At 58.2% G+C, this 12,533-nt stretch overlaps 1 protein-coding gene and 1 long non-coding RNA gene across 4 annotated transcripts in view; one reads left to right on the top strand and one right to left on the bottom strand.

Moving 5' to 3' along the window:
- Nucleotides 1-1,084: 1,084 nt before the first annotated feature.
- LOC306654883 lies at nucleotides 1,085-7,029 on the bottom strand. The gene is made up of 5 exons (XR_013762118.1): nucleotides 6,906-7,029; nucleotides 3,632-3,913; nucleotides 2,426-2,626; nucleotides 1,618-1,744; nucleotides 1,085-1,439 (listed from the first exon to the last, which is right to left on the bottom strand). It is a non-coding gene; the product is annotated as an uncharacterized lncRNA (long non-coding RNA).
- WNT4 (Wnt family member 4) overlaps nucleotides 6,735-12,533 on the top strand; it is a 23,680-nt gene continuing 17,881 nt past the window's right edge. Inside the window, exon 1 of one of the 3 annotated variants that reach the window (XM_079126503.1) lies at nucleotides 6,735-6,885. Coding sequence is in view for 2 of the 3 variants with exons in the window: in XM_079126502.1 (XP_078982628.1) it covers nucleotides 7,845-7,921 (77 nt within the window). In the remaining variant the exon portion in view is untranslated. Of the gene's footprint in view, nucleotides 6,886-7,160; nucleotides 7,922-12,533 lie in introns of those variants that run through there. The other 2 variants (XM_079126502.1, XM_079126501.1) reach the window with 2 other exon arrangements.

Genomic DNA, 12,533 nt, shown 5'->3' with positions numbered 1-12,533 from the left:
GAGAGCCCCTCCAGCCCCTGCCCCCACGCCAGCCCGTGCAGAGCCACCAAACCCAGCCTGGCCTCTTGGCTGCTTTTGGCCTTGATTTAGAAGCAGCTGCTCCCGCCCCGGCGGGTTCCTGACACTCCAGTGCCGGGGTGTCTGCATCGGTGGGGACGCCAGCTGGCATCTGCGTGCACGGATCCTGGCTGCAGGCTGAGGATGCTGGTCCCTAACTCTCCACCTGACCACACGCCCCAAGAGCCTCAGCCTCCTCCCACATCCGATGGCCTTCTCTGGGCTCCTGCCCTGGCACCTGCCGCCCTCGGCCAGCTTCGTCACATGACCCACTCACTCCTCATTTGCCCCAGCTTCTCCCATTCCCCAGATACCATGCAGGGCACGGCGCGGGCCTGGGCACGGGCTCTCCCCTGAGCCAGAAGTCTGCTCCTCACACTTGCCAAGCTACCCTGGCTCGGGCCTCGGCAATCCCTCTTCCAGGAAGTGCCCCTGACCAGGGGAGCAGGTGTTCCAAGCCACCCCCCTTCCACTCGAAGGCCACGAGGAGCCACAGCCAGGGTGGAATGGAGTCACAGTAGTTCTCCACGGGCCCCTCGGCCCGGCCAGGGTCCCCGCACACACCAGCAGGCCAGCCGCCTCGCCCCGGGAGAGAGGACTCCTTCACCTCGGTCTCAGAGGGTCACTTAGTCCACCCCCATTACAGAAGCCAAGGACCCTGCGATCCCTCCAGAATCACAGCTCCAACCTCACGTCGGACGACTTGGGTTGTGGGGTTTGACGAGCAATTCGAGAGCCATTTATTTCTTCCGCATTTTCTGTAGCAATGAGAACACGGCACCCGCGTCTGTCAGGAATGCCTGGTCCCCTTACAAAGGAAAAGGCTCTTAGGCCCCTTTTTTTCGGATGAGGAAACGGTGGCGAGGGTAGCTGACCTCCCTCGCCCCTTCCTCACCTCCAGGACTCCTGCTCTGGGCGAGGGGCACAGGGGCACCACGGCGTCACAGCAGTGAGCAAGGCAGGCATCTTCCCGGCCCGCTCTGAGGTCAGAATCCATCAGAAGAGTCGCATTAAACAGATGGTTTTATTGATAACCATTTAATAAGCATTTTTGTTAGGTGGATAGCGTTTCAAAGGAAGAGTTCAGGAGGCATCAAGAGAATACATGACCGGGAGCCCAAGGTGCCTGCCCAGACCTGCGGCGCCAGCTGAGACCTTAGGGAATGAGCACAGTGGTCAGCTGGTCGCTGGACACTCTTGGCAGAGGAACAGTGCAGGCAAGGGCCTGGTGGGCAGAGGAGGGACGGAATCCACGACTCACCACGCACACAGCCAGTGGGAGACAGACCAGGGCCCCAGCACGGGAGAGCACCCTGAGAGCACCCCTTACCGGCTCCCATCCAGAAAGTCGGCTCTCCGAAGGAGCGTGACAAATGCTCCACCTGGGAACGTTAGGACAATGAAGACCTCCACTAAAACACCTGAGCAACCCACTTTTTTAAGCCTCTAATAAAAACAAGTCAAGAAAATAAATGTCCAAGAGCAGCTTGGCCCTCCTGCGGTAATCCCAAGCTGCATCCCTTTCACCGTGAACTTGACGGGACGCCTCTTCTGACCTACCTCGAGTTTTTCTTTATAAGTCACAGCTCTTTCTGAGACTCCAGGATCGCAGGTCCCTGAGGATTTCTAAGCTGTCTGCTTCCCTCTTCGCCGTTGCCACAGGGCTGGCTTTTGGTTCCTCCAGTTCCTCCGATTTCTTCCCTTGAAGGTGAAATGAATCAGCTTTAAGAAAAAGTGAAGTTCACGCTGCCATCCGGGCAGCAAGCGGTGTGAATGAGGGGCGTCTGAAGGGTCCCCGAAGGTCTGTGTCCTGGGCTAAGTCCTGCTGGACACAGACTGTCCCAGCCGCAGCTTCAACACAGGCTCCAATTCAACTTCTGGGGCAAGGCCAGCCGCCCATTTCCATGGCGCAAACACCCCCCCTGAGCTCCAGCTGGACCCGGTTCCGCTTCCTGAAGGGGCCAGCAGCCTCGGGACCAGGCTGCGCAGGGAGCCACCAGGCAAAGGCAAAACGTCCCTGCTCTGATCTGTGCGAAGCCCCATCCTTCAGGTGGGTGGAAAAGTTAACCCAGCTCCTGGGCAGGTGGCTGGGGGCCCAGCAGGATTACATACATGACCATCACGTCAGGTGCAGGACTTAGGGTCCTGGATCCACTGCGTGTTTGGGATTGTTTTGTTCCTCAGCACTGGAAAAAGACTTGTTTGAAACTTTGATTTTAAAAAATCAAATTAGCTTTAGTTGTATATTATTTTTTACAAATAAAGATAGACTTGCAGAAAGAAAGAAAGAAAAGAGGTTGAGAAATTCCAGCAATCCAGGTAGAGAAAATGGGCTTCATTAAAAGCAGAAGAGACTACAGTTAGACACGAGGTGGGAATACCTGACAGTCCAAATGACAGCATCCTGGGATGAACTCCAGGAGGCAGCTGCAGCTTCTTCATCCCCGGAGAGACCGGAATGCAGAAAGACTTGCCCTGACTAGTGAGGTCCAATCAGGAGAGCCTGGTCTTCCCGAGTCTGGTCGACCCCTCCTGAACAGCAAAAGAGTCTAGGACGGGTGTACTTTAACTGTATGGTGACAGTTAAAAAGAAAAGGAAAAAAAAGAAAACTTAAATTTAAAAATACTTTTCAATGAATTTATATTTCATTTATCACAAAATCATCTACAAGCATTGAAAAAAATCATGCAGCTCAGCACCATCTACAAATTATCTGAAGAAGACAAAATGTTAATCTACTCAGACATCAGAGCCCATACCGGAAGTACAGGGACAGAGGGACACATTGACCGTGTGGTTGATGGGGGACTCTCAGATCGACCCGCTTTCTATCTGCAGTGATTAAGGGCCTTTATAAAAGTTTCAAGGGGCATTGTTCCAGATTAGGAAAAATTAAGACCCATAACAAGATGTCATGGGTAGACTTTGCTTGAGTCCTGATTAGACAGTCCGTCTATAAATAGACATGTTTTTCCAGCTACTGGGGATGTTTGATTAGGATGTCGGTGATCATTTTTTTAGGTAGGGACTGCCTGTGTGTCTTAGGCCGTGGTGTGCTGGCAAATGTCTAACATCAGGCTCCCTAGAGGGGCGAGGTGGAGGTGGGGCACGGCTCTGGTTTGTCATGTCTGCCAATTTACATGGTGTAAACACCCCACCGTGGCCCATTCCAAGCTACCAGCATGGTGTCACCAAACACAGATTTGGAAAGAGACCTGTAGAAGCCAGAACCAGCTGGTTCTCATGTACCCCTGGTCCTGCAGATGCACACCCCAGTCTGGGGGGGGGGGGGGTCAGGGGACCAAAAGATACATTTTGAAATAATCCAGTAAGGATCTTTTTAACTAGAGGAAGCAAAAGGGGTAAAATGCTGATCATTGTGGGTTCAGGTGATGCGTATACGGGGTTACTGTTACTCCCTTCTATTGTGTATATTTGGAGTTCAGGTGATGCGTATAGGGGTCATTATCCTACTACTCCCTTCTATTGTGTGTATCTGAACGTGATCATAATTTAAAATTGAAGCTAGGATCATCTCATATACATGGGAGAGAAAGAGGTCTAGGCGCGCACCTTGACTGCGGGACCCCCCCCAGTCCATAACCTCCCGCCGTCAGAAAGCCGAGGACAGGACCACAGGCACTGCCATCCGGGGCGTGCGTTCATCCGCCAGTCCTCCACAGTTCGCCCCACGGTTCCTCCACAGATACTGCGCTGGTGTGCCTGGAGAGACCGCGGGTGGAAAGAGTCCCCCGCGGCAGCAGGGACGCGGTTCCTGAGTGGAAGTCCTGGCCGTGCCATCTGCTAACAGGGTGATCTTGGGCAGCTTATTTTAACTCTCTGAGCCTCTATTTCCTGGTAGGCAAGAGAGTGGTACTAATAATTTCTGAGGAGGATCGAATACAATGTGTAGGTGCAGCCCCTGTCACGGCCTCTGATGCACACAGTAGGATGCTCAGGAAATAGGGCCCCAGGGAGTTCTGTCAGGGGCAGAAGGCACAGGAGTGAGCTGTTGGAGACCCCGTTGCTCTTCACCAGAGAAGGCGGGTCCCTTGGTGCTTAATCTCCACACTTTTCAAGAGAAACTGGGGTTCCCGCTTCTTATCTGAAATCTCCCAATCTTGAAATGTTATCAACAAATCCATACATTTAAAAACACGGAGCAGGCCAAGCAAAACAGCCCTGCAGATCAGGCATGGGCAACTTCTGGTTTAACCACAGAGTAAGCCGACAAGCTCAGCATGGAGCAGCCCCACCTCAGACCTTCAGGACTCACAGTAACTTCCAGAAGCAGCCTGGAGAAAGCCCATGAGCCACCCCGCTCTGGACCTAGATATCACTCCTCTCATCTACTGATGAGGACAGTCAGGTCCAGGGCTACAGCTGAACCCTGACCGGGCCACTTACTAACTGTGTGACTTGAACAATCCATTCAGTCCTCTGTGCCTCAGTGTCTCTATATGCAAAAGGGAAAGAGCAACAGTAGCTACGTCATAGGTTTGTGGGTATATTTAGAGCACGTTAGAATAGCACCTGTCCTAGCACTTGCCAAGGGAACTCACAACAGTAACTACTTCCCAGGCCAGGATTAAAGAGTTAATAGAGGACTCGGGAGGCAGCTCAGTGACACAGCACTTGCCTAGCATGCACAGGCCCTGGCTCTGATCCCCAGCACTACAACAGAAACAAAGAAAGAAAGAATTAATGGAGGCAAAGCATTTGGCACATAGGAGGCCCCCAATACACCTCACCACTAATACAAGACCTAGTGGCAATTGAGCTTTTTAATTAATTTGTATTTTTATCTTCATGGACTGTCCTTGAAAGTGAGAAGAGCACATTTCCTCAAAGAGACTTTCCCATGAAGACTTTCCACTGACTCAGACCAGGGCCCCTCCTGTCCCTTATCATAGATCAGGGCGAGCCTCTCTGCCCAGGCCTAGGGCCCTCCCTCTGCAGCTCAGCTGAGTCTGGCACCCCCCCCCCCCCCCCCCCCGCTCACAGGACTCACACACCCCTGCTTCCCAAGTGCCACCAAGCATCCCAGGAGGAGGAGCCGAGTCAGTGAACATTGTCCCACTGATGCGAAGACACTAAAGGTCGTGCAGCTTCCCAAAGGTCCGGGGCACATGCTTCAGGACAGGGGCTCAAGCTGAACTCCTGATCCCAGACCATCACTGTTGGCAAACCATGAATTTCTCTTCCTTCTTCATCTCCAGCATGGGGATGACCCTACCTACTTCCTAGATTTATTGCAAGGCTTGCAGGTCGGAAGTCATGTGAAGCTCCTGGAACAGCACCTGACACACAGGCCTAATATATAACCAGAACCTCCCATCCCAGGTTGTATGGCATAGTCCTGGTGTATGCCTGACGCCCCGCCCCCAGAAAACCTCCAATTAGGTACCCCCTTCACGCTTAAAAATATCCTGATGTTGAAGAAAATTATATGACCACCCTAATGTACTTGCTTGCTGCTGTTTAAATTATTATTATTTCCCACCATAACATACTGAGTCTCCAGGAAGTACATGGGTTGCCTACAAAAGTGCTCAGTAATTCAGTACCACCCTCAGACCGAAGTGCAAGTGGATCCTACCCTGGGGGTTCCGCCCTCCGGCCCTTCTCCAGCTACCTTCTCATCACAAGGAAAGGAGACCGTGGGGCTAAGAGAAAGTATTCCCTCTACTGGGTCAAGTCTGGGTATCCAAGCCCTGGGATTTCCGATACCTGTGATTCTCAGCCCACTTACAGGACAAGGACTTCTATTTCCCAGGTCCAGACCCTGAGGACAGACTGTACCACCCGTCTGCCCAGTCCTAAGGCTGAGGGGTGGCCAAGGGCAGCTCTCAGGTGGATGGAGGGCTGGCAGGGCCGACAGACCTTGCATATGCAGGCTGAGATGTTCACACATATTCACAGACTCTCTTGAAGGACAGGATAGAGGCAGAGGTGGGAAGGGTAGGGGACACAGGCCAGGGACCAGGGCCCCCTCTCTCTGCACACCCATGCTCCAAAGGGTCCAAAGAGCCTGAGGAGTCTACATTCAAAGCAGGCCTTCCATGAAAGTCTATTTGTTAAAGTAGAAGACTAGAACATATTTTATTTCACATTTTGTTAGCTTGATTTATAACCTGCAAATATTTAGACACATGGTACGTGAACTTCATCTGTGCTCTTGCTGGGCTCCACAAATCCCTGCCACCTTCTGCCCAGTCTCAATGCCAAATGTTTACAGAGCCCCTCCTCTGTGCTGAGCCCGGCTGCTCCACGGAATGAAGAACACCAAGCCAGCACCCAGCACGGCTGTGGCGGCCTCACTGCTTAGAAAACAGTGGGGACCTGATCCTGCCTCTGTCCCCAGCCCCTAGTGAGGTGGGGTGAGCCCCTGCTCCTCTCTAGACTTTACTTTCCTCACTTGGACAAGAGGTTCCTCTAGCGCTGAGCGCTGTGGTGTGCAGGGGAAGGCAGGGATGAGAAGGAACTGGAATGGGCTCGGTGACCTGGAGAGGGTGTGGCCTGGCCACGAGCAGATAATTATTATGGGCTATTATGGGGTGGCATCGAGCTCTCCGGACCAGCCTAGTGCGTGTCATTCATTCACTCCACAAACACGGCAGCCGCCCACACTGCGCTGGGGGCTGAGTTCGCAAACCAACCGGGGTTGAATCTGCCTGGTGTGGGAGGATAAATAAAACAGGCACGCGGAAAGCCCAAGCGCAAAGCAAGCCGGGGTGAGTGTGCCGAGAGGAGACCCTCGCTGAGCTCTTCCATCCTCCCCACCCCACGCTGGTGCGTCTACTTCTCCGACGCCGAGGCTCAGATAGGTGAGGAGCTTCGGCAAGACCTTGCTGCTTCGGGCGCGCCCAGAACTTGTGGCTAGCCAGAAGCGAGGTTTCAGATTCCCGAAGTCCCAGGCCACTGTCCCAAGCTGCCCGAAGCTGGGAGGCCCCGTCCAGCTCCCGGAAGGCTGGAGGGAGGTGAGCGCCAGGGAGGGGCTGGGCCGCAGGACGCGCGGGCCGGGAGGCTGGGAGGGGCCTGGCGGGGGCGGCCGGGCGGCACCCAGCGCCCGCTCTGCAGTCCCGGGCGTCCCGAGCGCAGGCTCCTGGGTGCGCGCGAGTGGCCTCAGCTCTCGGTCGGTCCGCCACGCTCGGGCCGGGATCTAGGCTCCTTCAGCGCCGGCTGGGGGCGGGGGGCGCGGCGCGGGCGGCGCTGCAGTGCCCGCAGCCGCGGGCTGGGGGAGCTGTGCCCGCCCGTCCCTAAGGCCCGGGTGGGGACCAGGCAGCTGGGTCGCCGCGCCTCTAGCGCGGCCGGACGAGGCGGCGCGCAGCCAGGCGTGCCCCAGCGAGCTTGGGCCCCAAGTCTTCCTGGGCGCCCAGCCGGGGAGGCCCCGGGAGGAGCCCAGTCCCGCGGGCGAGGGTGGCCGCGGCCGCCGCCGCCGCGTCCCGCCCCCGGGGGGTGTCCCGGGCCGCTGGGCCCGCCCAGGTAACCCCATCCTCGGCCCGCCCCCGGCCCGCCCCCCCGGCCGCCCGCCCGCCTCCGCCGCCGCCGCCGCCGCCGCGGCATCCCGGCTCTGGGGCGGCGCTGACAGTCTGGTCCGCGCCGGGCAGCGGGCGCAGCAGCGGGCAGGGCGGCCGGCAGGCACGGAGGCAGAGCCCGCCGCGCGCGCCCCGGCCCGCGCCCGGCGCCGCGCCCCAGCCCACCCGCGGAGCGCCCACCTGCCGCCCGGACTGGGGGCCTCCCGCGGCCGCAGCGCTGCCCGGGGCCGAGCGCCCGCGGCGGCACCATGAGTCCCCGCTCGTGCCTGCGTTCGCTGCGCCTCCTGGTCTTCGCCGTCTTCTCGGCCGCCGCGAGCAACTGGCTGTAAGTCGGGCCGGGACCGGCAGCGCCGGGCCGGACGGGGCGGGGCGGGGCAGGCCCCGGGGGCAGCGGCCGGTGCCAGGCGGCGCGGGGCAGCGGGCGCGGGGGCGCCGGCAGGTGTCTCGGCCGCCGGACAGAGGCTCGCTCGCTCTCTCCGCGGCCGCCGCCGCCGCCGCCGGGCCTCCATCTGGAGACCCTGGGGCCCCCTTCTTCCCGGGTCCCGCTTCCTGCCCAAAGGCGGCAGGGATGGCGGCGGTGTCCGCACCCATAGGCGGCCCTGGGCGCCCCAGGGCGCAAGGGGTGCGAGCACCCGGGCGGCGGCCCGGATGGGATACCCGGCGCAGGGCGCAGCCCAGCGGGACTGACAGGTCACTGAGGAAGCCCATTACAGGGAAGGGCTCCGGGACATAATAGCAGGTTAATCCCGAGAAGTCTGGGAGCGAGCTCCCCGCGCGAAGCTGCGCCGCGCTGCGGGCTGGGCTGGAGGCGTGCAGGGACCTGTTTCTGCTTGGAGGGAGGGAGCCAGGCTCAGGAGGAGGACAGGGACCGGGACACCGAGCCTCTGAGAGCCCGCTGCCGGCTCTGGTTGGACCTTGGTTTTCCCTGGGGCAGGAAGAAACTCCTTCCAGCCCTTAAAGAGGACAACAGCCCCACCTCCCCGGGTCTTGCCTAAGGAGAAGTGGGAGGTAGCCGCTGGTGACCTGTCTCTCTCCTCGGCTGGGTCTGCTCAGAAGGTTCCCTGGGAAAGGGGCAGGATGTTTGCTGGGGGAAGAGAGCTCAGAGGATGAGCTGCCCTGAGCGTGAGCAGGAAGCAAGACCAGGACGCTGGGCTCCTTCATCCCTCCGAGTGACACTTCCCCATGCCCCAGGCTTAACCCTGGCCCCGGCTCTCCTGCCCAGCGCTCTTCCCCCATCCGCTGTGGGCAGCCAGTGGGGAGCCAAGCTCCAATATTGATCTGAAAAGCAAGAGGTAGGAAGGGGAATAGCCAACAGTGTAGCTGGGGTTTCCATGGAGACAGCGGGAGAGGAAAAAATTCTCTCTGCATCAAGACCAAAGAACAAATATCTCCCATGAAATTGCCCCGAGTGTCCAATGGCTGTTGCTATGAGGTCATTGTGGCCAGCCGGGCCCCGCAGGCTGGAAGGAGTGTGTTTGTCGGGGTCAGAGCCACCCAGGGCTTTGGGGGACCGAGGTGATGTGGAATTCTCCCAGCTGTTCGGAGAGTGAGCGACTCCGAGGCAGCCCAAAGTGGCTGTGGGGTTTTTGTTTTTCTTGGAGACTTAATTTGATTAACACTTCGGGAGCAGTGGCAGAGTGTACAGAAACCAGGGCACCACCACCTCGTCCCTCTGCCCCCTGCAGACCACCCCCCTGAGTGGAGCCTGGGTCACAGAGCTGAGGAGGGGAGCTGGTTTGGACTTGGGGGCCCTGGAGCTGGCTCTCAAATGCATGGGCTCAGAGCTGGGGTCTCCAAAACAGGTCTGAGGATCAGGAAGAACAAGAACTGGGTTTGCACCGCCTGGCACCGAGGGTAGCAAAAAGGCAAAGGAAAAAGGCAATTTGAGCGTGTGACCCAGGCCTTCAGGGAATAGGGGGATGTGGGCAGTGGAGAGACAGACCTTAAGGAGCATCATGGCCTTTTGGCTCCCTTTACAGATGAGGAAACTGAGACCAGGGAGCAGAAGTTACTTGCCAAACTCAGAGTTGAGAAGGGAACCCGGGCACTCAGACTCCCAGCCCCTCCCCTAAGACTATCCCAAGCTGAGCCAGTGTGGCCCAGGTGACATTACCACCCACCTTCAGCCACGTCCACACCCAGGATCTCAGGCAGGGACACAGCCCTGGCTTTAGGTCATGCAAACCCCCGGGGAATTCCAGCAGCTCCCTTCTGGAGCCTGTGCGGCCGTGGGGGGTGGGTGAGGAGGGGCAGCCTGGAGGGACAAGGGAGTTGGCAAACCTGTTCTGGGTGACTGTGATGGTTCAGGTTGCCATGCAGCAGGGCTCTGGAGGACCCAGCTTGCTCCTGCTGCACCAGGGCATCAAGCCAAGGGTCTCTCTGCTCAGCACAAGGCAAGAGGAACAGGGGCTTCCCAGGACCCTGTGGAACCGGGAGGATCGGAAGAGACCCAGGGCAGAGCCCCCTGAGCCAGCATCACTGCCTTGTGTGTATCACCTCTGTCCCCAGGCCAGGGACTGGACCAACTCTGGGAGGAATAGGTATCACAGCCAGGCCATGGCTTGGGGTCCAAATAGAAGGACCCATAAATGCAAAGCCACGAACGGGTGGGACAGTGCACGTGCCACATAGCCGTCAGGGCAAAGAGCCCTGAATAGGAGCAATCACAGGGGGACGTGGCCTGCAGGCTGTGGAATCCTGACAGCGATTGCCAGGGTCAGTAACGCCCTGTAGTTCAGACTGTATTCAAATCCCGATTTACAGATGAGAATAGCTGGGATCCCAAAGGCAGTTTTGCAAAGCCACCTAGCTAGCAAATGGCAGAGGTGTGTGGCCCAAAGCTGCCTCTAGAAGAAAAAGCTCCAGTCGGGCAGCTGTCCATTCAGGCGAGGTGGTGGCACCGTATCTTTTCAAGGGTGAGCCAAGCTGGAGGCCTGATGGCTGGCAGCACACACCAAGGGATAGGACCTGGGTGTCCCGTCCTGGCCCAGCACTTAGAGACAGGCTTCCATCCAGGGTTGGTCAACTGGCCAGTTGCAGAGCCGGTGCTGTCTGTTGTCATCTCAGGGGCAGGTGGCCCAGTGGGGAGGCCAGGTGTCCCGCTGTGTGCAGCTGTTGGGCAGGATGGAGTCTGGAGCTGGGAGGACCCTGCAGCCGGAGGCCTGGGCAAGCCCAGAGAGGCTGGAAGCTGTTGATTGGCTTGCCTCTGGCACCCGAAGCAGTTGACAGCTTGTGGCAGCTCTCGCTCCGAGTGGGGGATGTGCATGGTCCTCTGGTGGAAGGCCTGGACCAGCTCTCCAGGGGGCTGCCCTACCTCGGACCCGGGATCAGCAGTGTTTCCGAATGGTCCCCCTGGCGCTGAGACTGCACTGGGACTTGAAGACACGTTCCAATCCCAGCTCTCTGCCAGTGCGGGGTGGCCCTGAGTGGCCTCTTCTTCCCTCTGGGCCACTGTCCTCAGCAGCTCGTTCTCAACCCAAATGGAAGCACTGGCGAGAGCGAGGGAATCGATAAGCCACAGCTTCGTCGCCATGGGTTTCTGGGGGAAGGCGATCATGTGCTGGGCAGAGCCCTACCGGGAACCCAGTAGGCCAAGGGAGGGCGTCCCTGTGCACTCAAAGACAGGCCAGCGGAGTGGCTGAGCGAGTCTTGGGACACAGCCTGGAGACTGCTCAGCCCGGTGACCTCAGGCAGGTTACTTAACGTCTTGGAGCCTCAGGTGCCTCCTCTGTAAAATGGTACCCATTGGTGCAAGTGGTGCACACGGGTGGTTGGGAGGAAGAGCGAGCCCGTGCATGTGGCGTGCTGGGCACAGTGCCAGGCACCAAGAGAAATGGTGGCCCCAGGGGCTGCTGTCAGCGAGCTCGAGTCCCGTCTGTCTACGGGATGATGGGGGGAGTGGTCTTCAGGTTGTCCTCAAGCACTGTTTGTACCAAGTCCATGATCTTTACACAAGCAGGAGACTCAACCGCCACCTTCCTCCTCCTCAACAAGAGTCCCCACAGGAGCCTCGGAGAGCCAAGGAGATCCAGCCAGGCCAGAGGGGCTGTCACTGGAAACAGCCCTGGGTGCCCCTGGGAGAGGCGAAGGGGCCCTGGCACACCTCAGGGTGCAAGTCCACAGGTGTGCCTCTCGGGGCTGAGCTCCCGTGGGCCTGCTTACCCGGTGGGGATGTGTGACTCTTGGCCGCAGGAAGCGACTCCCCAGTCCAAGTGTCGGGGAGAGCCGGCCCCACCAGCAAAGACGCAGCCTGTCTCCCCCAGAAAATGTTTCATGGTTCCCCAGCTTAAGAGACGCTCTCCCTTCCTTCCAAAGAGTAAGAGTCCCTCTCCTGGGAGCCCCTCCGTGGCTCCCGGGCAGTGAATTACAGTCACTGACACACCCACAGAGCTGTACAGTTTACATCAGGATTTCTCCCGACCTTGGTACCATTAATATTTTGGGCCAGATAATTCTTTGTCCTTTGCACTGCAAGGTGTTCAGCAGTATCCCAGGCCCCTTCCTGCTGGATGCCAGGAGAACACACACTGATGACAACCCCACCAGGTGACAACCAAAAATGTCTGCATACATGGCCAAATGTCCCCTAGGGGCAAAATCATACCCCCACACTGAGAAAGAACTGTTCGTTCACAAAGCACCGTCATACCCACCACCAGACCTGAGCCACAGCACCTCTGTCTCCCCACCCAGAGGAGAGGAGCCCCGCCCAGAGCCCCAGAGGGCAGCGACTTCCCCAAGGATCGGGACTTGAACTTGACTTGCTCTCACACGTCCAAGGCTCCCGGTTTTCTTCCCGCGCATGCAGAACCATCTCGTATCAAATATGAGTCCAGCACTGAGGCCGCTGCTGCGGAAGGCGGGGCAGTGACAGAGTGGCCCTGACACCCGAGCCTGGCATGTCCCCCCCTCCCGCCCCAGTGGATGGACCAGGAAGG

Source organism: Sciurus vulgaris (assembly GCF_902686455.1).
Source record: "Sciurus vulgaris genome assembly, chromosome: 1".
In the NCBI taxonomy this organism is placed as follows: Eukaryota; Metazoa; Chordata; class Mammalia; order Rodentia; family Sciuridae; genus Sciurus; species Sciurus vulgaris.
The sequence above is the reverse complement of the archived record's forward strand: the minus strand, read 5'-3'. Positions and strand labels throughout refer to the sequence as shown.